This window comes from Dama dama, chromosome 28 (genome assembly GCF_033118175.1).
Source record: "Dama dama isolate Ldn47 chromosome 28, ASM3311817v1, whole genome shotgun sequence".
Classification (NCBI taxonomy): domain Eukaryota; kingdom Metazoa; phylum Chordata; class Mammalia; order Artiodactyla; family Cervidae; genus Dama; species Dama dama.
Genome location: NC_083708.1, coordinates 33166979 through 33194537, shown reverse-complemented (window position 1 = coordinate 33194537; position 27559 = coordinate 33166979). Strand labels below are relative to the sequence as shown.

Below are 27559 nucleotides of genomic sequence, written 5' to 3'. Positions count from 1 at the left end.
GTTAGAATAAGATGAAGCAGGCAAAGTGGAGATTTGTAGACAAAACCCTGTGTAGAAATTCATTGGTAAATGGACTCTTTTGGGCCATTTTTAATGTTTATTTATTTTCCCTTTTAAACTAATTTTTTTAATACATAAATTAAGGGAGAGTGGTAGCTCAGCTGGTAAAGATTCTGCCTGCAATGCTGGAGACCTCAGTTCAATTCCTAGATTTGGGAGATCCCGTGGGGAAGGGATAGGCTATCTATTCCAGTACTCTTGGGCCTCCCTGGTACTCAGATGGTAAAGAATCTGCCTGCAATGCAGGAGACCTGGGTTCAATCTCTGGATTGAGAAGATCCCATGGAGAATGAAATGGCTACCGACTCCAGTATTCTTGCCTAGAGAATTCCACGGAAATAGGAACCTGGCAGGCTACAGTCCCTGGGGTCAAAAAGAGTCCGTCAAGACTGAGCAAATTTCACTCACTTATTCATTATAAATCTCACTGTACAGAAGAGAAAATTGAAGATCAGATGTCATATGATTTTTGTCTAGCTCCCAGTTAGTAGAAGAGCCTATTACTGCAATTCTCACACTTTTTTCACCAGAATCATCTCAATTATTTGTATACCAAACAGTGTGTTAAATTTTAGTGTGATCTCCAGTATTAGGTACTAAATATTAAACCTTCATTTTATTTCCCCGTTTGCTCAAGCACCCAGGGGCTGGATCATAGTTGTAGTTCAGTCACTCAGTTGTGTCTCACTCTTTGTAACCCCACGGTCTGCAGCACACCAGCCTTCCCTGTCCTTCAGCATCTTCCAGAGTTTGCTCAAAATCATGTCCACTGAGTGGTGATGCCATCCCACCATCTCATCCTCTATTGTCCCCTTCTCCTCTGGCCTTTTATCTTTCCCAGCATCAGGGGTTTTGGCCAATGAGTGGGCTTTTTGCATCAGGTGGCCAAAGTATTAGACCTTCAACTTCAGCACCAGTGCTTACAATGAATATTCAGGGTTGATCTCCTTTAGGATGGACTGGTTGCATCTCCTTGCAGTCCAAGACTCTCCAGAGTCTTCTCCAACATCACAGTTCAAAGGCAGCAATTCTTCTGCACTCAACCTTCTTTATGGCCCAACTATCACATCCATACATGACTACTGGAAAACCCATAGCTTTGACTAGATGGACTTTTGTTGTCAAAGTAATGTCTCTGCTTTCTAATACACTGTCTAGGTTTGTTGCAACTTTTCTTCCAAGGAAGAAGCATATTTTAATTTCATGGCTGCAGTCACCATCTGCAGTGATTTTGGAGCCCAAGACAGTAAAGTCTGCTTCTGTTTCCAGTGTCTCCCCATTTATTTACCATGAGGTGATGGGACCAGATGCCACAATCATAGTTTTCTGAATGTTGAGTTTTAAGCCAGGATTGAGATTTTTCACTCTCCTTTCACTTTCTTTTTTTTTTTCAAAAATATGGAACGCTTCACGAATTTGCGTGTCATCCTTGCTCACGGGCCATGCTAATCTTCTCTGTATCATTCCAATTTTAGTATATGTGCTGCCGAAACGAGCACTCCTTTCACTTTTGACAAGAGGCTCTTTAGTTCCTCTTCCCTTTCTGCCATTAAGGTGGTGTCACCTGAATATCTGAAGTTATTGATATTCCTCCTGGCAATCTTGTTTCAGTTTGTGCTTTTACCAGTCCAGCATTTTGCCTGATATACTCTGCATATAAGTTAAATGAACAGGGTGACAATATACAGCATTGACGTACTCCTTTCCCAACTTGGAACCAGTCCATTTTTCCATCTCTGGTTCTGACTTTTGCTTCTTGACTTGCATATCCATTTCTCAGGAAGCAGGTCAGGTGGTCTGGTATTCCCATCTCTTAAATAATTTCCCATAGTTTGTTGTGATCCACACAATCAAAGGCTTTAACGTAGTCAGTGAAGCAGAAGTAGATGTTTTTCTCGATTCTCTTGCTTTTTGTATGATCCAGTGCTAATCATGATTTGATCTCTAGTTCCTCTGCCTTTTCTAAATCCAGCTTGTCAGTGTGGAGGTTCTTGGTTCACCTACTGTTGAAGCCCAGCTTGAAGCATTATCTGGCTAGCATGTGAAATGAGTGTCATCGTGTGGTAGTTTAAACATTCTTTGACATAGTGTGGTGGTTTTTAATGATGGAGCATCAATGTCAGAAAGAGAGAAATCCCAGTCTCCCTGAGTAAAAATTACACGTGCACCAGGAGACACTCTGTATCTCAAGCTGAATCCCATAAAACTAGTTCATAATTGCAGGGGAGACATTAAGTGCTTACCCTTGAGAATGTGCCTAATATTGATGGCCTCCGTGTCAATATTTACCTTTTAATACCAACTCCGTCAGTAACACTTGTTCATGTCTTAAGGGCTTTTACACAAAGATGGAACATTCTGATACTTTAAAGAATAAATTGAAAGACTAAGTTAGAAGTTACATCCAAATAAACATTAAGAAGTTTCTTAAATAAAACTTTATGTCAAAATTATAGTTGGAAAATGTTCTAAATCCATATTTTCAAAACAGTCTCACTTCCTCAAGAATCAAACCACTAAAAATACTACCAAATGTGAAGTATAATTTATTTAAATACAGTGACTATAGCACATTGAGATATGTTTGGACTGATGTGGTCAAATCCAATAATCTATGTTTTAATGTCTTGGGCACTTGTCAGCAGCTCTCCTCCCAGTAATTCCCATATCTCTAATGGCTCATCTTGGCTATCTACTTGGGGGTGGTAATACTATGTCTTCATTTTCTTTGTCCACTGAACACTTTGATTTATGCACTGTATCCTCCCTTACCTGAAGGCTCACCATGATTGCATCTCCCTGTCTTTCTACCTAATGTCCTTGGGAATAGAAACCAGAAAAACCTGAGTGTCTTTTGAACCACCAAGGATGATGAGGAATGAATGAGGCACTTGACTTGGGTGCAAAATTGAAGGTGGTATGCAAAAGCCAGTAATAAAGATGAAAGTATTTGAGTTCAATATTTTAAAGATGAAAACTGATATAAGGTCATTGATTAAAACATTCAAATTTAAAATAATTACTGATCTTTCCTCTGCCTCAGGTGCCAATATGGCTATACATAGTTCTATTATTTGAAATTTTTACTTATTAACCTACTACAATATTATTAAAGTCTCTTCAGTATAAATATGGAGAAAGAAATGGCAACCCACTCCAGTATTCTTGCCTGGAGAATCCCATGGACAGAGAAGCCTGGCAGGCCACAGTCCATGGGATCACAAGAGTTGGACATGGCTTACCGACTAAACCACCACCACCAAAGTAAAATAACAGACATTAACAAGCATTGGCAAAGATGTATAGAAACGTGAATCCTCACACACTGTGGGAATGTAAACGGCACAGTATCCTTGGGAAACAGTTTGGAGATTCTACTTCTAGATATCTACCCAAAAGTAGTGAAAACATAAGTAATGAAAATATAAGATGCTCATGGCACCATTATTCACCATAGACAAAGTGGAAATAATTCAAATGGCTATCGACTGGTGAATAGACTAAAAATATACAATGGCAGACTATTCAGAAGTAAGAATGAACAAAATATTAACACATACAACAACATGAATGAATTTCATTGCCCAACAATGAAAAATCAATGGAGGCAGAAATTATGTGCTTTTATTTTCTTAATATATGCTTAGGTCTGGGAAGTGGAAATGTGTATTATATTCATTAAGTACTCTATTTTGCCAAAACTTGTTAGAAGTACGCAAAGTGCTTATTTATAACAAAGTGCTTGATTAAGATGACAGGAGAAAGTGTTTCAAAAATGAGATAAAACCTCAGACTTCATATTCTCCACTGAGGTATAAATAGATATTTTATATGTGCAATACAAATAAGCTAATTTGTTAGAAATGGAAAAGTATGCTAACTGAATAATGAAATGTAATGAAAGTAAAATTTCAGAAAATTCACATAAATGGAGGTCAGATTTTTAAAAAAATGACAGGATTATAAAATGTGACTATTATTGAGACTGTTGATTTTGTTTCAGATTGTTAAAACATTTGAACTGATTTCCATTTCCAAATCTGTATAGGACTGCATTTATTTCACCTTGCTCTCTGTAACATTGAGTATTCTTCAGGTGATAAACTTTATTCTTTTGAATCAGCATCTGTTTTTTCAGTCAATTGCAAGTTTGTTTTTTTCCCTAGTCTAGTAGAATGTTTTCACTTCATGAGTTATTTTACTAATTTTATTAACATGTGAAAAAATACAGAAAGCTTCACAAATCATAACTGTACAGCTTGATAGATATGAATAAAGTGACCACACTGTGGAATTAGCATTAAAATCAATAAACAGAATATTACCACAGCCCTGGGAATTCTCATCGACTGACTGGTACTATACAACACCCCACAGATAATCATTTTCTTTCTAAACCAATACATTAATGTTAGCAATTTTTTAAATTATATGCTGAATCATGAGTAAGTGATGGCTTTTTTCCCACTGAATATTATTGTGTGTTTTAGTTTCATGTATGTCTTCCACATAGTTGAAATTCAGGCATCCTATTGATGCATTGTACTTGCTTATGTGAAATTCACAGTTTGCTTATTTGTACATGAACATTTGTACATTTGTTCACTGTACATGAACACTGAGTTATATTTGTTTACTCTGTGGAGGGTGGTGCCTTGAAATGTTTGACTTTAAATTTACTAACCTTTTCTTTTAATTTTCTTCCTCTGCTTTTACTCTTCATAAATTTTTCTCCATTTGGGAATTAAAATAAATCTCAATAAACAAATTCACCTATATTTTCCTAGTTATTCAAAAATGATTTTATCTTAAATATTTAGCTATTAAATATATGTGGAATTAGTTAGCTGAATGATATGCTCTGATACAGCTACTTTTTCCCCATTTAATTAAATGATTAGGCCATTAGATAGATAATCCTCCTGTTAATGACCAGGGCTCTTGGCCTCCTGAATCAACAGAAAGTGATCAGAGGCAAGAAGAAATTCAGACAAGGCTTTACTGGGGCCCTTGTTGTAGTAGGAGGATGCAGCAACAAGCAACAGATTCCTTTGCTTGATCCCTCGCTGAGATGGGATGAGCTGGATCCTTATATGGGTTGAGAGTGGGGTGTGTCCAGGGGTCAGGCTAGAAGTGTTGCTTCAGTGGTTTGCCCATCCCTTTCTTGGTGTTTGTGGACAGGGGGCATGCAGAGTACCCTGCTTTTGCTACCGACTCTTCAGAAGCAGCAGTTTTTTTTTGTTTTTTTTTTATCTTGTTGGTGATGAGTGAGTGAAATTAGCTCAGTCGTGTCTGATTCTTTGCGACCCCATGGACTATACAGTTCATGGAATTCTCCAGGCCAGAATACTGGAGTGGGTTAGCCATTCTCTTCTCCAAAGGAAACTCACAACTCAGGGATCAAACCCAGGTCTCCTACATTGAAGGCAGATTCTTCTTTTTTTTTTTTAATTTATGTCTTAATTGAAGGATAATTGCTTTACAGAATTGTATTGTTTTCTGTCAGACTTCAACATGAATCAGCCATACACATGCATATATCCCTTCCCTTTTGAACCTCCTCCCTTCTCCCTCCCCATCCCATGCCTCTAGGTTGATACAGACCCATTTGAGTTTCCTGAGCCATACAGCAAATTCCCCCGTTGGCTACCTATCTTACATATGGTAATGTAAGTTTCCATGTTACTCTTTCCATACATCTCCCCTCTTCTCCCCTCTCCCTATATCCATAAGTCTATTCTGTATGTTTGTTTCTTTATTGCGGCCCTGCAAATTAATTCTTCAGTACCATTTTTCTAGATTCTGTATATTTGCATTAGTACAGGATATTTATCTTTCTCTGTCTGACTTAATTTCACTCTGTATAATAGGCTCTAGGTTCATCCACCTCATTAGAAATGACTCAAATGTGTTCATTTTTATGGCTGAGTAATATTCCATTGTGTGTATGTAGCACGACTTCTTTATCCATTCATCTGTCAATGGACACCCAGGTTGCTTCCATGTTCTAGCTATTGTAGATAGTGCTGCAATGAACTGTAGGATACATATGCCTTTCTCAGTTTTGGTGTCCTCAGGGTATATCCTATGAGTGAGGCTGCTGGGTCATATGGTGGTTTTATTCCTAGTTTTTTAAGGAATCTCCATACCATCTTCCACAGTGGCTATATCAGTTTACATTCCCACCAACAGTGCAAGAGCGTCCCCGTTTATCCATATCCTCTTCAGCATTTATTATTCATAGACTTTTTGATGATGGCCATTCTGACCGGAGTGAGGTTATATCTCACTGTGGCTTTGATTTGCATTTCTCTAATAATGAGTGATGTTGAGCATCTTTTCATGTGTTTGTTAGCCATTTGTATGTCTTCTTTGAAGAAATGTCTGTTTAGGTCTTTTCCCCACTTTTTGATTGGGTTGTTTGTTTTTCTGATATTGAGTTGTATGAGCTGCTTGTATATTTTGGAAATTAATCCTTTGTCAGTTGTTTCATTTGCCATTATTTTCTCGCATTCCTACGGTTGTCTTCACCTTGCTTATAGTTTCCTTTGCTGTGCAAAAGCTTTTAACTTTAATCAAGTCCCATTTGTTTACTTTTGCTTTTATTTCTGTTACTCTAGGAGGTGGGTCATAGAGGATCTTGCTTTCTTTGATTTATGTCATCGAGTGTTCTGCCTATTGTTTCCTCTAAGAGTTTTTATAGTTTCTGGTCTTACATTTAGGTCTTTAATTTATTTTGAGTTTCTCTTTGTGTATGGTGTTAGGAAGTGTTCTAATTTCATTCTTTTACATGTAGCTGTCCAGGTTTCCAGCACCATTTATCAAAGAGGCTGTCTTTGCCCAATTGTATATTTTCCCCTCCTTGGTCAAAAATAAGGTGCCTGTAGGTGCGTGGGTTTATTTCTTGGCTTTCTGTCGTGTTCCATTGGTCTATATTTCTGTCTTTGTGCAGTACCATACTGTCTTGATGACTGTAGCTTTGTAGTATAATCTGAAGTCAGGAAGATTGATTCCTCCAGTTCCATTCTTCTTTCCAAGACTGCTTTGGCTATTCGGGGTCTTTTGTGTTTCCATATGAATTGTGAAATTTTTTGTTTTAGTTCTGTGAAAAATGCCATTGATAATTTGACAGGGATTGCATTGAATCAGTAGGTTGCATTTGGTAGTATAGTCATTTTCACAATATTGATTCTTCCTACCCAGGAATATGGAATATCTCTCCGTCTGTTTATGTCACCTTTGATCTCTTTCATCAGTGTCTCATAATTTTCTGTGTAGAGTTATTTTGTCTCCTTAGGTAAGTTTATTCCTAGATCTTTTATTCTTTTTGTTGCAATGGCAAATGGGACTGATTCCTTAATTTCTCTTTCTGATTTTTCATTGTTAGTATATAGAAATAAAGGTGATTTCTGTGTATTTATTTTGTATCCTGTGACTTTGGTAAGTTCACTGATAAGTTCTAGTAATTCTCTGATAGTATTTTTAGGGTTTCCTATGTACAGTATCATGTCACCTGCAAACAGTAGAATTTTACATCTTCTTTTCCGATCTGGATCCCTTTTATTTCTTTTTATTATCTGACTGCTGTAGTTAGGACTTCCAAAACTATGTGCAATTATAGTGGTGAAAGTGGACACCCTCGTCTTGTCCCTGATCTTACAGGGAATGCTTTCAGTTTTTCACCATTGAGAATATGGTGAAACAACAGTATTTTTTGAAGCATTTTAATAACAAATGGGTTCTGAATTTTGTCAAAGGCTTTCTGAATCTACTGAGATCAACATATGTTTTATCTTTCAATTTATTAATATGGTGTATCACATTGATTAATTTGTGTATATCGAAGAATCCTTACATCCCTGGCATAAACCCAACTTGATCATGTGTATGAGCTTTTTAATGTTGAATTCTGTTGAATTCTGCTAAAATTTTGTTAAGGATTTTTGCATCTATGTTTATCAGTGATATTAGCCTATAGTTTTCTTTTTTTGTGTTGTGTTTGTCTGGTTTTGGTATCAGGGTGATGGTGGTCTCATAGAATGAGTTTGGCAGTATTCCTTCCTCTTCAATTTTTGAAAGAGATTTAGAAGGATAGGTATTAGCTCTTCTCTAAATGTTTGATAGAATTCTCCTGTGGAACCATCTGGTTCTGGGCTTTTGTTTTTTGGGAGATTTTTTATTACAACTGCAATTTCAAAAGAACTGTACACAGAAAATTATAAGACACTGATGAAAGAGATCCAAGATGACATAAGCAGATGGAGAGATAGTCCATGTTCCTGGGTAGGAAGAATCAATATTGCAAAAATGATCATACAACCAAATGCAACCTACCGATTCAGTATAATCCCTGTCAAATTATCAATGGGTTCTATTGGATTGTTCATAATTTCTTCCTGGTTCAGTCTTGGCAAATTGAACTTTTCTAAGAATCTGTCCATTTCTGCCAGGTTATCCATTTTATTGCCATATAGTTTTTCATAATAGTCTCTTATAATCCTTTATATTTCTGCATTATCTGTTGTAACCTCTCCTTTTTCATTTCTAATTTTGTTGATTTGATTCTTCTCTCTTATTTTCTTGATGAGTCTTGCAGGCAGATTCTTAACCAGCTGAGCCACCAGGGAAGCCCAAGAATATGGAGTGGGTAGCCTATCCCTTCTCCAGAGGATCTTCCCAAGCCAGGAATTGAACCAGGGTCTCCTGCATTGCAAGTGACCAGCTTTACCAGCTGAGCTACTAGGGAAACCCCTTGTTGGTCATAAATGGCCCCCACTGCACAAGTAGGCAGTTAATTTTAGTCCCTTATAGCTTCTTCGTATTTTGTTGCCCAAGGAGCTATTTGTCTAGGTACAAGCATTGCAGCAAAGGATCCATGGTACCAGACAGTTTCTTTCCTTTGAACATTTGATCTTTAGTGTAAACTTCATGATCTGATCAGTTATTAAACAAATGCATGTGTTTTATATGATTTCTCTATTTGACAGGCATGCTGATTTGTACCCAAAAAATTAAAGTTAAATTAGAATGAAATGACTTTTTTTTAATGCTTGATTTATCCTATATTTAACTGTAAAGAAATAATGCATGCTACAGAAAGCACTCAAGACATTTACAATTCCTGTTGCATGCTTTCATTTGTTCACTTTATCATATAGGCTAATAATGAAGAGTATCTCTCAAATAATTTTCATTTTTGAGATTTTAGGGTTTCATTCAACTTATCACAGTTTGATTTTTACTAATTCTTTTTATAACACTTTAATATAAACATCTATATGAGAAATACAAATTAATATGTATATTAAAATATGTTCTCTATTTAGTAGATTTTTATGTGACTTTTTTTTTTCTGCATTGATTCTACTCCCCATCTATACCCCAGATGAACTTCAAGGGAAAATCTTTCATCTTCTTTTGTAATTCTCTGTCAAAACTTTCATCTTGCTCCACTGTGAAGTGATGTTTCCAGTCTCTGATGGGACAAGCACATGCACAAGTCTGGGTGAGGAGGTAGCACTGTCATGGAAACACTTCCTACAACCCACCGTAATCTCTTCTCATGCAGCTGAATATTGAGAGTTCTCCATGGGGCTTAATACTTCAATTTTCCTTGCACACGGATGAGCTAAGAAACAAATTTAGTATCGAATAATTCTGAAAATGACTTAGAGTCCACTTTCTTATCTGTTCAACTTCCATTAATCATTACCATTAAATAAACTTTCTTTAGATGGAAAAACAAACCTAAAATAAATGACATGAGTAGAATATTCAAATATATTTCAATAAATGCCATGCACTGCACTTGGTGAACTGCATCTATCATGTAACATAGTTCTTAACACTCCCCTTCAAAGTAAGTGTTTCTTCATTTTTAATATTGAAAAAAGAATAAGATTCAAAGACATTCAAGAAATGAAGTCAAGCTCCCAGAAGGTGCTCAGGCATGTAATTGCTATAGTTTTACTTGATGGAAGATTGAAACCATTATTGAGCACATTTTTTAATGAAGATAAATAATTTGACATTTTTCAGCTATCAGAATTTCTTGTGTAAAGTTAATTATTGGCATGGTAGAAATAATAAGCTCATATGAGTATGAGAAATGTTTTATAACTGACCTAGTTGAGTAATCAAAATGAAAGTTGATAATAAATGTGACAAAGAAAAACAAATTTTTAAAAATACTAGTATTTACAGTAACTTCAATAAGATCTTACACAATTAAGAAATAATCAATGTCTGTCATCATGATGCTATTCAGAAAAAAATATGAATAAAATAGAGAGGTAAAAATTATGTTTTAGAATGGTACATATTAAAGTGTTTAAGAAAAAATACATGACCTTAAGGGTATTAGTAGTAAAATATATTTATTCTTAAATATCCTTGGCAAATCATGGAGCATAAAAAATTTATTGCATGTTGTTGAGTATTTGAAATCATAGCAGACTAAGTTAATGATGTATCAATCTATGTTTCACAATGAAGATCAGAACTTGATGGAAAAGCAGGGTTACAAACTTCTCCTCTGACCCTGCCCATGACACAAAAAATAAATGTTAAACTTTCTTCTAGAATGTTCTGGGAGAGATAAAGGACACCAATAATTGGAATTGCTGAGGTAACTGAGAGAATTCCTACAGTCTAGATAATATTCTGTTTTATGATCTTAGTGGCCACTCTGTTAATATTCATCAGTCTGTGCATATATGATTTACAGATTTCTGTATTTGTCATATATTAATAAAATTTAAGAATAATTAATAAAAACACACAACATAAGACCTGTGTGTTTCAGTTTTATTTGGGGGCTTTCTGAGGATTATTGCCTGGGACACAGCCTCTCAATAGCTCTGAGGAACTTCTCTGAAGAGGTAAGCGGGGAGGCCAATGTATATGTGATTTTGGAGAAGTTCAGTTCAGTTCAGTTCAGTCGCTCAGTCCTGTCCGACTCTTTGTGACCCCATGAACCCCAGCACCCCAGGCCTCCCTGTCCATCACCAACTCCCAGAGTCCACCCAAACCCATGTCCATTGAGTCGATGATGCCATCCAGCCATCTCCTCCTCTGTCGTCCCCTTCTCCTCCTGCCCTCAACCTTTCCCAGCATCAGGGTCTTTTCAAATGAGTCAGCTCTTCATATCAGGTGGCCGAAGTATTGGAGTTTCAGCTTCCACATCAGTCCTTCCAATGAACACCCAGGACTAATCTCCTTTAGGATGGTCTGGTTGGATCTCCTTGCAGTCCAAGGGACTCTCAAGAGTCTTCTCCAACACCACAGTTCAAAAGCATCAATTCTTCGGCACTCAGCTTTCTTTACTGTCCAACTCTCACATCCATACATGACCACTGGAAAAACCATAGTCTTGACTAGACGGACTTTTGTTGACAAAATAATGTCTCTGCTTTTTAATATGCTGTCTAGATTGGTCATAACTTTCCTTCCAAGGAGTAAGCGTCTTTCGATTTCATGACTGCAATCACCATCTGCAATGATTTTGGAGCCCAGAAAAATAAAGTCAGCCACTGTTTCCACTGTTTCTCCATCTATTTGCCATGAAGTGATAGGACCAGATGCCATGATCTTAGTTTTCTGAATGTTGAGCTTTAAGCCAACTTTTTCACTCCCCACTTTCACTTTCATCAAGAGGCTCTTTAGTTCTTCTTCACTTTCTGCCATAAGGGTTGTGTCATCTGAATATCTGAGGTTACTGACATTTCTCCCAACAATCTTATTTCAGCTTGTGCTTCATCCAGCCTAGCGTTTCTCATGATGTACTCTGCATATAAGTTAAATAAGCAAGGTGACAGTATACAGCCTTGACATACTCCTTTCCCTGATTGGAAGCAGTCTGTTTTTTCATGTCCAGTTTTAATTGTTGCTTCCTGACCTGCATACAGATTTCTCAGGAGGAATGTCAGGTGGTCTGGTATTCCTCTCTCTTGAAGAATTTTCCACAGTTTGCTGTGGTCCACACAGTCCAACGCTTTGGCATAGTCAATAAAACAGACGTAGATTTTTTCTGGAACTCTCTTGTCTTTTCAATGATCCAATGGATGTTGGAAATTTGATCTCTGCTTCCTCTGCCTTTTCAAAAACCAGCTTCAACATCTGGAAGTTCACAGTTTACATATTGCTGAAGCCTGGCTTGGGGAATTTTGAGCATTACTTTACTAGAGTGTGAGATGAGTGCAATTGTGCGGTAGTTTGAGCATTCTTTGGCATTACCTTTCCTTGGGATTGGAATGAAAACTGACTTTTTCCAGTCCTGTGGCGACTGCTGAGTTTTCCAAATTTGCTGGCATATTGAGTGAAGCACTTTCACAGCATCATCTCTAAGGATTTGAAAAAGCTCAACTGAAATTCCATCACCTACTAGTTTTGTTCGTAGTGATGCTTTCTAAAGCCCACTTGTCTTCACATTCCAGGATGTCCGTCTAGGTGAGTGATCACACCATTGTGGTTATCTGGGTCATTAAGTTCTTTTTCGTACAGTTTTTCTGTGTATTCTTGCCACCTCTTCTTAATATCTTCTGCTTCTGTTAGGTCCATATCATTTCTGTCCTTTATTGTGCCCATCTTTACATGAAATATTCCATTGTTATCTCTAATTTTCTTGAAAAGATCTCTAGTCTTTCCCATTCTATTGCTTTACTCTATTTCTTTGCACTGATCACTGAGGAAGGCTTTCTTATCTCTCCTTCCTATTCTTTGGAACTTGGCATTCAGATGGATATATCATTCCTTTTCTCCTTTGCCTTTCACGTCTCTTCTTTTCTCAGCTATTTGTAAGGCCTCTTCAGACAATCATTTTGCCTTTTCGCATTTCTTCTTCTTGGGAATGGTTTTGATCACCAACTCCTATACAATGTTATGAACCTCTGTCAATAGTTCCTCAGGCACTCTATCAGATCTAATCCCTTGAATCTATTTGTCCCTTCCACTGTAAAATCGTAAGGGATTTAATTTAGGTCATACTTGAATGGTCTAGTGGTTTTCCCTACTTTGTTCAATTTAAATCTGAATTTGGCAATAAGGAGTTCATGATCTGAGCCACAGTCAGCTCCTGGACTTGTTTCTGCTGACTTTGTAGAGTTTCTCCATCTTTGGCTCCAAAGAATACAATCAATCTGATTTCAAAATTGACCATCTGGTGATGTCCATGTGTAGATGTCCTTGTGATGTTGAAGAGGGTGTTTGCTATGAGCAGTGTGTTCTGTTGGCAAAATTCTGTTAGCCTTTGCCCTGCTTTATTTTGTATTCCAAGACCAAACTTGCCTGTTATTCCAGGTATCTCTTGACTTCCTACTTTTGCATCCCAGTCCCCCGTGATGAAAAGCACATCTTCTTTTTGGTATTAGTTCTAGATGGTCTTGCAGATCATCATAGAACAATTCAACTTTAGCTTATTTGGCATTAGTGGTTGAGGTATAGACTTGGATTACTGTGACATTGAATGGTGTGCCTTGGAAACGAACAGAGATCATCCTGTCATTTTTGAGACTGCACCCAAGTCCTGAAATCTTCTGGACTCTTTCGTTGACTGTGGGAGCTACTTCATTTATTCTAAGGCATTCTTGCCCACAGTAGTAGATATAATGGTAATCTGAATTAAATTCACCCATTCAGGTTCGTTTTAGTTCACTGATTCTTAAAATGTTGACGTTCACTATTGCTATCTCCTGTTTGCTCACTTCCAATTTACCGTGATTCATGGATCTAACATTCCAGGTTTCTATGCAATATTGTTCCCTATAGCATTGGACTTTATTTCCATCACCGGTCACATCCACAGCTGTGCGCTGTTTTGGCTTTGGCTCAGCCCCTTCATTCTTTCTGGAGTTATTTCTCCACTCTTCTCCAGTAGCATATTGGGCACTTACAGACCTGGGGAGTACATCTTTCAGTGTCATATCTTTTTGCCTTTTCATACTGTTCATGTGGTTCTCAATGCAAGAATACTGAAGTGGTTACCAGATCACAAAGTCTACACTAACAATCAAAGGCTCAGAGGTGGAGTAATCATCTAATGGTTCAAACATTTAACTATTTGCATGAAAAAAAAATTGTATTTATAATATAACACTCACTGAGCTAATTTCACATGTATTTAATAAGCTAAATAGTTTAAGATAAAATCATTTCAAATAACTAAAAAAATATAGGTGAATCTGATCACAAATTTCAACTGGGGGAAAATTGTGAAGCATAAGAGCAGTGGAAGAATGTCCTTTAAAAAATGTCCTTTAATAGGTGATTGGATTAAAAAATCTCTAGTGTATTTGTACAATGGAATGTATGAATTGACATGAACAGGCATGAACAAAGCACAATAACTTCAGTGGACTGCAAGGGTGTTATGTTAAGTGAAGAAAGCCAAACACAAAAGGTTACATAATTCATCATCTCATTGTTATGACATTCTCAAAGTAACAAAGGTATAGTGAGGGAGAACAGATCAGTGATTTCCAGGTGTTAAATTCGGGGAGCATTTGTGAATATTAACAGGTGACACAAACAAGTGTGTAACACAGGAAGTGTTTCTTCCTGTTGAGGAATCAGTTTGTACCCTGGCTGTGCTGACAGTTACATGAAACGACACACATGTGCTTGTCTTAGTAGATATGGTTGGAAACTGGAAGCATCACTTGACAATGGGGCAAAATGAAAGGTTTGACAGAGTATTCCAAAGGAAGATGAGACATTTTCCTTTAAGTTCATCAGAGATATGAATGAGGAGTACAATTTACAAAAGAATCATATAAAAAAATCTACTAACTAGAGAGCATATTTTAATATACATATATTTGTATTTCTAATACAAATGTTAACTATAAGTTAACAAAATAAGTAAACTGTGCTTGGATTAGTTGTCATGAATTTGATGAACACTTTGAAAGTTCAAAAAATAAAATAATGGACTGCATTGTCAGACTGAATGATAAAGGAAAGACAAAAAGCATACAAAAATGTCTTGGGTTTTATGTAGTGTGTACTTTTCTTTATCTCAATTAAATTTAGGATCAATCAAATGTTAAACAGTCTTTTCATCCTTTTAACTAAACTTTAATGCTTTGGCTTACAATCAATGTAAACATTGAAATTGAGAAATCACATGTAAATACACACATCTACTAATAATTTACCAGATCAAAGTTTTCACAAAAGATTAAAAGTTCAAGGTAAATTAATCATTTAACTATTTGGATGAAAAACATAGTTACGTACATCACTAACTAAATTAATTCTGGCTATATTTAATACTTAAATATTTAAGATAAAACCATTTTGAACAGCTAGAAAAGTATAGGTGAATCTGATCATAATTTCCAAATTGCAAAAAACTTGTGAACCATAAAAGCAGTGGAAGAAACTTTAAAAAATTAGTATATTTACAATAATAAACATTTTGAGGACTACTATCCAGTAAATAGAAATAACCCAATACTCACATATAGCAATACAAATAAAGAAATTGTATGACTTTGTATAAGGAAACACTATAAGAATGCATGAATTACAACTACATGGAAAACATATATGAATCTCAGAAATATAATATTCAGTGGAAAAAACAGACACATCACACAATTCATTATAAGAGTTTAAAAAACAGCAAGATCAATCTATGGCTTGAAAAGGAGAGTAATTACCTTTTGAGGATGGTATAGTAACTGATTAGGTAAATGAGAACAGTCTTAAGGTCTTAGCAATATTTTTAATTGAGTTATAGTTGCTGTACAATATTATATGAGTTATAGATGTATAATACAATGATTCAAAGTTTTTAAAGATTATACTCCATTTATAGCTATTATAAAATATTGGCCATTATTCCCTTTATTGTACAATATATCCTTGTAGCTTATTTTATACATAATAGTTTGTACCTTTTAATCCTCTACCACTATATTGCCCTTCCTTACTTCCCTCTTCCCACTGGTAACCACTAGTTTGTCTTCAGTTCAGTTCAGTCGCTCAGTCGTGTCTGACTCTTTGCAACACCATGGACTGCAGCATGCCAGGCCTCCCTGTCCATCACCAACTCCCAGAGTCCACCCAAACTCATGTCTATTGAGTCGATGATGCCATCCAACCATCTCATCCTCTGTCGTCCCCTTCTCCTCCTGCCCTCAATCTTTCCCAGCATCAGGGTCTTTTCAAAAGAGCCAGCTCTTCCCATCAGGTGGCCAAAGTATCGGAGTTTCAGCTTCAACATCAGTCCTTCCAGTGAACACCCAGGACTGATCTCCTTTAGGATGGACTGGTTGGATCTCCTTGCAGTGAAAGGACTCTCAAGAGTCTTCTCCAACACCACAGTTCAAAAGGATAGGCACTCAGCTTTCTTTACTGTCCAACTCTCACATCCATACATGACCGCTGGAAAAACCATAGCCTTGACTAGACGGACCTTTGTTGGCAAAGTAATGTCTCTGCTTTTAGAAATAGTTTATTTCTTGATCTTAGTGCTAATTCCATAGGTTTAGTCATTTTGCAAATATTATTATTCACAATAATTTGTGAATTTTCCTGTATTTGTGTCATATTTAGTAAATATGTGAAATAAATAACAAATATGAAAACATTTGTAAACACAAAGCTTGTCATTTATAGAAAAGACAAAACATTAATTCATAACTGCATGCAAGCAGTCATGTTGAATGCTTTGCGACCTCATGGACTGTAGCCCACCAGGTTCCTCTGTCCATGGAATTCTCCAGACAAGAATACTGCAGTGAGTTGCCATGCCCTCCTTCAGGGAATCTTCCTGGCCCAGGGATCGAACCCACATCTATTATATTTCCTGCTTTGGCAGGCAGGTTCTTTACCATTAATGCCACCTGGGAAGCCCAATTCATAATTAGCAAAATTTTAAAAACAGAGTAATGCTCAATGTTTGAAAGAGTAGAGTGAAATAAACATTCTTATACATTTTTGTGAAAATGGAAATCAGTTCAAATGTTCTTTATAGAAATTATGACACAAAATTTAATTTCAAGAGACTGTAGAGGAGCAGTTAATCAATACAGCATTGTATTGGCAGAAGAAGACACACAGACCAATGGAACAGCATAAATGTCCCACATATAAAATTACAGAAGTACAGCTGAATTTTGAGAAAATTGCAAAGGCCATTACATCAAGAAAAATAGATTTTTTAGCAAATGGTGTTGTAATAACTGGACATTCATAAACAAAAACAATGACATTTGATCTAAGTATTATATCTAATAGAAATTAACTCAAAGTTCATTGTGGATATAAATATAAAACATAAATCTATAATACTTTTAGAAGAAAACATAGGAGAAAATATTCATGACTTACGCACAAAGTTCTTAGCCTTGAAATCAAGGCATCATCCATTAAAAAGATATAATGAACCTGTTTAAAATTAAGAAAAAAAAACACACTGCAAATGATCTTCTTAGGAGACACAGAAAGCTTTTTAATTAATGTAATATACTATGAATATTCTTATTTTAATAAAACCATTTATTTTCAAAGAAAGACAGAAAAGCCATAGACTGGAAGGAAATATTTTCAAATCACATACAGTATTTCCTGAAGGACTTGTATCCAGAGAAAATGAATTCTCTAAGCTCAACAGTCAGGAAACAATCGGTCCAACCAGAAAATTAGCAAAAGACTTGAAAGACACTTTATCACAGAGGATAAAGGAATGGTGAATAAACATTTCAAAATATATATGCCACCATTAGTCATCAGAGAAACGGATAAAACAATTGTGAGATATCACTGCATACTTATTTGAATCGGTTTTATGAACTACTGACACCACCAGATGCTGCCAATGATATGGAGCAAATAGATCTCTCTTACATTGTTGAGTGATACACAAAATGTCACAGCCACTTGGAAGACAGTTTGGAAATTTCTTATAAAATTAAACATAGACTTAACATATGATTGGGTTTTCCTGCTGGCTCAATGGTAAAGAATCTGCCTGCCAATACAAGAGATGTCTGTTGGACCTCTGGATTAGGAAGATCCCCTAAAGAAGAAAATGGCAACCCACTCAAGTATTCTTGCCTGGGAAATCCCATGGACAGAGGAGTCTGGGAGACTAGAGTCCATGGGGGTTACAAACAAGTTGGACACAACTTAGGGACTAAACAATAGCAACAACAACATGTAATTAAGCAATCCCACTGTTGAAGCTTAATCCTAGAGAATGAAAACTTTTATGCACATACAAAGTTGTACATGAATTTTTATTACATCTGTTTGTGATAACCTAAACTAGATGTATCCCAAATGTCCCTTCAGTAGGTGAACGGATAAAGACACCATAGTATAGCCACACAATGGCATTTCACTCAGGAATAAAAAGAAATGTACAAAACACAATAACTTCAACAGATTTCCAGGGCATTACCCTAACTGAAGAAAGATAAACTCAAAAGGTAACATAGTTTATGATTTTATTTTCATGACATTCTCAACCTGACAAAATTACAGTGATGCAAAGCAGCTAAGAAAAATCCAGGTGCTAAAGTAGATGGGTGGGTATAACTACTAATGGGCAATGACAGGAGGTTTCTTTATGGTGATGGGGTACTTTGTATATCCTGATTGTGCTGAAGTTTACATGATTCTACACGAGATAATGTTTCATAGGAGTATAATTACCTCAATCCCAAAAAACAAGTGCATGTAAAAACTGGTGAAATCTTAATAATGTCTGTTTTTGAGTTAATAATATTGCACTAAAATCAACTTCATGCTTTTGATAATGTATTATGGTTAGGTAGGATATCATTATTGGGGAAAACATGGAGAAGGGAACTTCATGAGTTTTTGTATTATTTTTACATGTTCTTATGGATCAAACGCTTTCCAAATAAAAATTATAAAATAGAACCTCAGTTTAGCAGTCCTTAAAGAACAAAGTTGGAGAATTCATCCTAGACAGTTATCGAGATCTATTTTCAAACCTCTTTATTTTTGAATAATTAGATCTAAAAAAGTTTTTCAAAGATAGTGTATAGTTCCAATGTTCCCTCTTTCTCTGAGAAAGTGATCTCTATAATCCACTTGCTTATATGTTCAACACTAGTATACATGTAAGTAGTCTAACAATTGCTAAGTCATATTTCTATGAGAAGAAATTTACCAACTGGATTACAGTGTTGGTATTCAGTTTTTTTTTATTTTTAGCCTTACAATGTATGGACAAAATTTGATTTCTACAGTTTATTTATTTATATTTTATTTTTTATTATTTATTTTTAATTGGAATACAATTGATTTACAATACACTTGCTCCTTGGAAGAAAAGTTATGACCAAACTAGACAGTATATTAAAAAGCAGAGATATTACTTTGCCAACAAAGATCTGTCTAGTCAAAGCTGTGGTTTTTCCAGTAGTGATGTACAGATGTGAGAGTTGGATTATAAAGAAAGCTGAGTGCTGAAGAATTGATGCTTTTGAACTGTGGTGTTGGAGAAGACTTTTGAGAGTCCCTTGGACTTCAAGGAGGTCCAACCAGTCCATCCTAAAGGAAATCAGTCCTGAATATTCATTGGAAGGACTGATGGTGAAGATGAAACTCCAATACTTTGGCCACCTGATGCACTCTTTTGAAAAGACCCTGATGTTGGGAAAGATTGAAGGCAGGAGGAGAAAGGGATGACAGAGGATGAGATGGTTGGATGGCATCACCGACTCAGTGGGCATGAGTTTGGGTAGACTCCAGTAGTTGGTGATGGACAGGGAGGCCTGGTGTGCTGCGGTCCATGGGGTCGCAAAGAGTTGGACACGATTGAGCGACTGAACTGAACTGAACTGAACTGATTTACAGTGCTTGTTACATATATGCGGGTTCGATCGCTGGGTCCAGAAGATCCCATGGAAAAGGAAATGGCAACCCACTCCAGTATTCTTGCCTGGACAGAGGGTCCTGGCGGGCTATAGTCCATGGGGTCACAAAGAGTCAGACACAACTTAGCGACTAAACGAGCTCACATCCTTCACCTCAGTACCTTAGCCTTAAAAATCTAGTGTGGCTCGTCCAGGTCTAACTGCAACCTCAGCCTATACTGCTGAGCTTTTCATTTGCTATTCTACAGCCACTTTGTCTCCTATCAGTTTCTACAGAGCCACAGTCTCTTTGACCAATAGTCCTTTCACCCACATCTATATTCTCTGTAAGATTTCCCTGATTCCTTAACGTGGTGTAGGTCACTCAATTGCAGTGTTATTGATTCATTTACTTTTTCACATTACATTTATTGCAGTCTACAGTTCTATATTTGTGTATTTTATTTAACACTTCTCTCTCCATTCTTCTTCTTCTTTTTTTTTTTTTTAATGTATTTTTTGACCACACTGCCTGCAGCATGTGAGATCTTAGCTTCCTGACCAGGGATCGAATCCACACCCCATGAGGTGGCAGTGCGGAAGTCTCACTGCACTCTCCACCCTTATGCTGGGACTAAATAGGCTGTGAGAAAAGGGACTCTATTCTGTTATTTCACAGGGTCTGGTACATAGTAATCACACACAAAAAAATTGTTCAATGATTTAACTCTCAAAGGAGTATAAAAGTAACTAGGCAGACAAAAGAGCGAAATTACTCCTGGGAAAACAAGTAGGAAGTATGAAAACTCACAAGATAAGAAGAGTATTGATGCTTTTGTGAATCGCCAAATAGTTTGATGTGGCCAGAGGTCAGTGTGCACACAGTAAAGGGTAGACAATATACAGAAAAGGTGGATTTGAGGACAAATTCCCAGAAAATCACCTAAGGATTACAGGATAAAAGGAAAGAGATAAGAAAAGTTAATAAACACATAAGCACGTCCAGTAATGCAACTAATTCTTTTAAAAAGAAGGAAATACTAATATTTCCACTATTGTTTTTTAAATTATGAATGGATCTTCAAGTGAACAACAAACCATGAAAAGTGCATGTGTATATGAATGGAGAGTTCTGTTAAATGTTTTTAATCCAAATAATTCTGGCAGAATCGCTGATGTACAGAATCACTTGTGATCGTCATAACAATTATTTCTAAACAGGAAGCATTTAAATAAATAGACAATTTCTTCATAACCTTGGACAAAGGAGAATCTATTATCTCTATCTGATCTTGCCCCCAACAGAACAGCTTCTGTTGTAGCCTATAGCAGGTTCACTAATGTGTGTGTGGCAGGTAAATATTGTAAACAATCTAATTCCATTAAACCAGACATACATAGATGAATAACCAGACCAAGTCCAAGTCTAATGATTCAGTAATACAACCATTTAATTGACGCTTTTCCACAAGAAGAAAATAGGTATTGTATAGCAAGGTTATTATACAGCTATTGCAATAAAAGGCTTCCTTGGCAGCTCAGTGGTAAAAGAATCTGACTGCAATTCAGGAGTTGCAGTACAGGAGGGTTCAATCCCTGGGTCAGGACAATCCCCTGAAGGAGGGCATGGCAATCCACTCCAGTATTCTTTCCTGGAGAATCCCATGAACAGAGGAGCCTGGCGAGGTATCGTCCATAGTGTTGCATAGAATCAGACACAACTGAACCGACTTAGCATGCATGCATTGCAATAAAAGGAAAGCAAAAAGAAGTGTTATGAGGAAACAGAGATAGATGTCATATTCAAGGCTATTGGAATGATGGTAAACATGAGTGGCTGCTGATCCTGGAGTTACTTCACTGTGACAATCTTTTCTTTCTCATCAAAGGGGAAAACAGAGAACCATTGTGAAGCATACTACCAGAGATAAGACTGAATTGTAACTGAGGGACCATATTCATGAAAGGATCCTATGGAAATAGTCTTCCCACCAGTCTCATTTTTCTCTCTTGGTAAACAGAGGTATGGGAGTTTAAAATAGTCTGTAAGTTAAGAAGCAGGAAATGTGTCTCCTCTAAGTAGTCAAGGTCAAAATTTACCCCATCTAGTCAAGGGAAAAAACTATGTCCAAAATTAAATTCAAAGCTTAAAAGAAGCAATGTAGGGCAAAATATTAAAAAATCAAGAAAGCACCTGCACTGTTTTACATACCTGTGTCATTCTAATGCACAAATATCATAGGTGATTTTCTGTTGCCTTGAATTTAAAGCTCATTATTACCCCCAGATAAACTCAATAGGAATATTTTTCATCTTTTCCTGAAAAAAAAATCATGATTTTGTTGCTGTCAGTTGCCAATAACCATATGTAACAGAGGTGGGTACAGATGGGAGGAAATAGTAAAAAGGTCAGCTGCAAGTGAGTTTTGCACAAGTAAGGTATATTTTGTTGAAAGCCTCAAATCTCTGAGTAATTTACTGCATCCTGGCCACTTTTAATTTAGAGAAGTGTGAGGTAGGTGGCTCAGATGGTAGATTCTGCCTGCAATGTGAGAGACTTGGGTTCGTGGATCCCTGGGCCAGGAAGGTCCCCTGGAGAAGGGAATGGCTACCCAGTCCAGCATTCTTGCCTGGAGAATTCCATTGTCAGAGGAGCCTGGAGGGCTACAGTCCATGGGATTGCAGAGTCCAACATGACTGAGTGACTAACACATACACACATGAGGTGACACCTGGCTCAGGTCTGCAAAGCTATCACTTCATTTTCATGATCCCAAGTTAACAACTGGCTAAACTGTCACATAATGTCAGTGAAGTCTGGACCCTAAATTATTTTAAATGAGTACTGAGATTTATAGCTACTATATTCTTAAACTTCAAAATTGTTCATATACCTACATATGCATAAAATAAACTTAATGGCCTAATTTAAGCAAACAAAACATAATTTGGACCATCCTAGTTGATAAAATCAATTTAATAAAATAATAACGTTAAGCTATTTGAAATACATTTCTACAATGAATTACCAAATTCCTCTGTATTCTGCTATGTCAGCGTTGCCCTACAGTTTATGCTCTCTGATTTATACCTTTTTCTCTTGTTTCCCAGAAGCACAATTTCAACATCAGACATGGCTCTCCTTTGTGCCAGCAGAATCTCACTGAAAGTGGTTAGCCTCTCTGAGATTGGCCTGTTTGAAATAAGAATATCCTCCCTTGACTCAGTTCAACCCTCTTTTCTAAGATATCTCTTCTGAACGCTCTGCTCTTTCATAACGCACAGATCTCCTCTCAACAGCCTATAACATACAGGTCTGAGACACTATCTTTCTCATTTGGCTCATATAAAATGTGATCATATGCATATAATACAATAAACTGGAATGAAGTTAAGCTTTATCTCCATTACAAATGACTCACCTCTAGCTCTTAATAGTTGGAAGATGTTCTTCATATCATTAATTTCCAGCTGTGTGACCTTGGGGTCAAATGTACCACTCCAACTTTATATTTCTGACATATGTTAGGGAGAAGAGATGTACATTATAAAATTCATGTAAATAAAAGTAAGATTATAATTAACTTTAAATAGTCATAGGGAAAATTATCAGCATCACCGACTCAATGGACATGAGTTTAAGCAAACTCTGGGAGGTAGTGAAGGACAAGGAGGTCTGACGTGCTGCAGTCCATGGGGCCACAAATAAGACAGGACTCAGCAACTGAACAACAACAATATTTGCATTTTGTAGTAAATTTAACCAACAAACACTAGGTTTACAGAAGGTCAAGGGCTCACTGCTAGGATCTCTGTGGTTAAAAGAATGGGGAAGTCATACTATTACTTCCATGAACAAATTTATACTCTAGTTAGGGTAATGAGGTAATCCCAAATATAAAAGAATATGTTTTAAAAAACAGAATTTTGTGATTGAATTTAGAATGCACATTCCAAATGAGATCAGATGGAATTAAATATGATCATGAATGTAGTAGGTAATAAATTTTAAGATGAATTATAAACTTATAAGACACACAGGTCATTAAGAAGTAGACATAGAACACAGAAAAGGGCAGAAGTCAAACGCTTGGTTAGTAAAGAACCTTGACCAGAGGCTGCAGCTCTGGACCAAGCTCTCTAGATATTCTAGATACTGAGAGAGAACTTAGAGGTTTCCAGTTTGAACTCTCATAAAGTAGGAACCGCCCCTCTTTGCAATCTCCTAAAACATCACACTGCTTCTCATTAAACTCTAACATTCCAAAGAGCTTATCACTCCCACAATCACTGAATCAGTGTTGAGACAATATAACCTATAAGAGAGCTGTTCCCTATAAAATGAGCCAAAATTTAGGAGTGAACTGCCTTGCGGTCTTTGAACATATTTTGCCTTTGATCATCATATCAGGATTTGAGCTTTATTGAGGGCACCTGCTATAAGCAAGTATAAATGGAAATTCTATGAAATTGACTAAATGAAAACAAAGAATGTAATCTAATCTGCTCAATCTAAATAGTTTTAATGGTAAAGGATTTGGGAGTTTACTAGAACTGGCTTAAGAAAATAACAAATACAGCCAATAAATTGATCATTATCAAACCAATGGCAAACTCACACGATAAAAGAGAGATTCCATCAAAAACAGGGCAGTCTCCCAGAAAGGGAAGGCAGATGGAGGAGAGATGCTGGGGCAGCCCACCGCGTGGTCAGGCAGCCGTTGGGTGGATGCCCTGGCCTTGGCGCCTCCGCCCGCTGCGTGGCCACGGGCAAGCTCCGCGCCCACTCGGCGGGTTATCGTGCCCACTCGCATCAACGTGGCTGCTGGCATGCCCAGCGGCAAAGTGAGATACGCAAAGCTCCCCAGTCCCGACGGCGGACATATTAACAGTCAGAAGGAAACTTCACCTGCCAAGGAGAGCTTAAAGCCGAAAAGATGCCCAGGTGTCGTAAGACCTCATGTATTGGAGAAAAGCCGTACTGACATTCCTTTTAAGGCCATCGCCTGCGCCTTCTCACAGTTTTTGGTTGGTGCTTTTCTCATTATTACGGGCTGCCTCCTGCTGGCAGGCTATATCAGCAAAGTGGGCGCCAATCGAGCCTTCCCAGTCCTGACTGTCGGCATCCTGGTGTTCCTCCCCGGGTTTTACTACCTGATCGTCGCCTACAGAGCCTACCGAGGCTGCCCGGGCTGCTCCTTCCGTGACCTTCCGGACTTTGATTACTAGCCCCCACCCCAGCCAGAGGAGTCACAGGTAGGGGTGAGCAGGGTTGAAGGCATTGGACAGAAGTTGTGGAAATCGATGCTTAAGAATTAAGGAAATCTACCGTTTTGCAAATAAATGTTCCGCACCACTATGGCCAGATTTTAGAAATCCATCCTCCAAATGTTAATTGAGTTTACAGTTAGCCGACTAGGAAGTTAAGAGAGGACGTGTCCTATTTTTATTTTCCTGGCCTTTGCAGAAGCCCATGACAAATTTTTCCACTTGGATGTTAATTGTGTGAGGAAGTGAAAAAGTTACTCTGTGAAAGCAAAATGTTGCCACCGCCACCTATTCAGAGCTGAATGTTTCTTTTAAATAGTCCTCATGGACAATTTTATCTTGTGGCAAATAGAAAAATGCAATATATTATGTTAAAATTATTACATAGTGATTATTACAAGTGATTTATTTGAAAAGTTTCTGTTTTAGCCCTCATATTAATCTCTAACTTTGTATTCTGTGAATGATAAACCAAATATCAATTGAGGAAAAATTAAAAGAGCACTACAGCTGTGTTGTATGGAGGCCCTACAAGCTGTAGGGTCACACAGAGCTTGGTTTAAATCCCAGAGGCAAACTTTCCAGCTGTATAAGCTTGGACACATTAATACGCTGAGACACAGTTGGGGGCCTCAATTCCTACAGTTTTGGGTTCTCAGTTCAGTTCAGTTCAGTCGCGCAGTTGTGTCCAACTCTTTGTGACCCCACAAACCACAGCAGGCCAGGCCTCCCTGTCCATCACCAACTCCCAGAGTTCACCCAAACCCATGTCCATTGAGTCGATGATGCCATCCAACCATCTCATCCTCTGTCATCACCTTCTCCTCCTGCCCTCAATCTTTCCCAGCATCAGGGTCTTTTCCAATGAGTCATCTCTTCCCATCAGGTGGCCAAAGTATTGGAGTTTCAGCTTCAGCATCAGTCCTTCCAATGAACACCCAGGGCTGATCTCCTTTAGGATGGACTGGTTGGATCTCCTTGCAGTCCAAGGGACTCTCAAAAGTCTTCTCCAACACCACAGTTCAAAAGCATCAGTTTTTTGGCGCTCAGCTTTCTTCATAGTCCAACTCTCACATCCATACATGACCACTGGAAAAACCATAGCCTTGACTAGATGGACTTTTGTTGACAAAGTAATGTCTCTGCTTTTTAATATGCTGTCTAGGTTGGTCATAACTTTCCTTCCAAGGAGTAAGCGTCTTTTAATTTCATGACTGCAATCACCATCTGCAGTGATTTTGGAGCCCAGAAAAATAAAGTCAGCCACTGTTTCCGCTGTTTCCCCATCTATTTGCCATGAAGTGATGGGACAGTTTGCCATGATCTTAGTTTTGGGTTCTAGTGGGGGTCAAATAAAAAATTCCATATCAACAACATAGCACATATGTGTTTTCAAAAGTGTTAATTTCTCACTGTAAAATAGGGTTCTATAGGAGAATGCACTAAGCCATAAATGAATTACATCTATTCACCTCAAACAGCATAGAAGAGCTGGCCACCAGACAGAATTAGACTGCTAATCTGCAAAGTTACAAGTTTAAATCCAGACACAGCGTTACTTTTTATTTGCATGAAACTTCTCTTGATTCCTATACAGGAAAATAAGGCAGATCCAGGCTTTGTGGTGCCTAAATTTTATGTAATTTGGATGGGGGGGGGGTCTCTTAAGAAATACAAAGAAATAGAATGCAAATTTGTGAATTCAGAATTAAGCAGAGGGCTTATCAAGGGGCATATACAAGGGTGGGGCCCTGACGCTAAGTCTCATTAGCTTCCTGATAAATTTGGCTGTTAGAGAAGGTGAAGAAAGGATCTAGAGAAGAGGACTGAATATGGAATCAAGGCCGTGGCTCCAGATTAAAGGTAATATTGAACAAACTAGTAATATTTTCTAGAGGAAAGTATATCATCCTATAAAAACAAATACCTTTTGAAGTGTTGTAATAAAGAACATAGATTTGTGAAAGATAAGGAAAGGAGTGTATTTTCTGGACAAAGAATACTGTCAATTCATAAAAGAGAAGGAAGATACTCTCAGATGTGTTACTGTTAAATAAACAGGATGTAGTCAAGTTGATCTTCCATGGGTATTATATTATTGTTCATACCTAGACATATACCGAATGAATGTGAAAAACAAAGCTCTAAATATTAGTTTGATATTTATCAAATTGTGCTAAATAAACAGGGATAATATGAAATGTAATTTGTTTGGGCTCTGATAGCATTATCATAATCCACTCTCTTATTAGAAACCACAGAATATACAGAAGAGTATATTGGGAAAGTAACTGGTAAAAAGTTCACCACAGCTTCAATATGAGTAATTAATATTAAAGAACAATAAATCTGTGCAACATTAGCTAAGGAATGCCAACTCATGAAATCAAAGATCCAAA

General features: G+C 37.2%; 1 protein-coding gene and 1 non-coding gene across 2 annotated transcripts; one reads left to right on the top strand and one right to left on the bottom strand.

Moving 5' to 3' along the window:
• Positions 1–1452: 1452 nt before the first annotated feature.
• LOC133048352 (U6 spliceosomal RNA) lies at positions 1453–1559 on the bottom strand. Its single transcript, XR_009691014.1, has one exon. It is a non-coding gene; the product is annotated as a U6 spliceosomal RNA (small nuclear RNA).
• Positions 1560–24578: 23019 nt separating this feature from the next.
• LOC133048178 (transmembrane protein 230-like) lies at positions 24579–25121 on the top strand. The gene has a single exon (XM_061131801.1). It carries the CDS (start codon positions 24579–24581, stop codon positions 25119–25121), a length of 543 nt encoding a protein of 180 aa, XP_060987784.1.
• The last annotated feature ends 2438 nt before the right edge of the window (positions 25122–27559 follow it).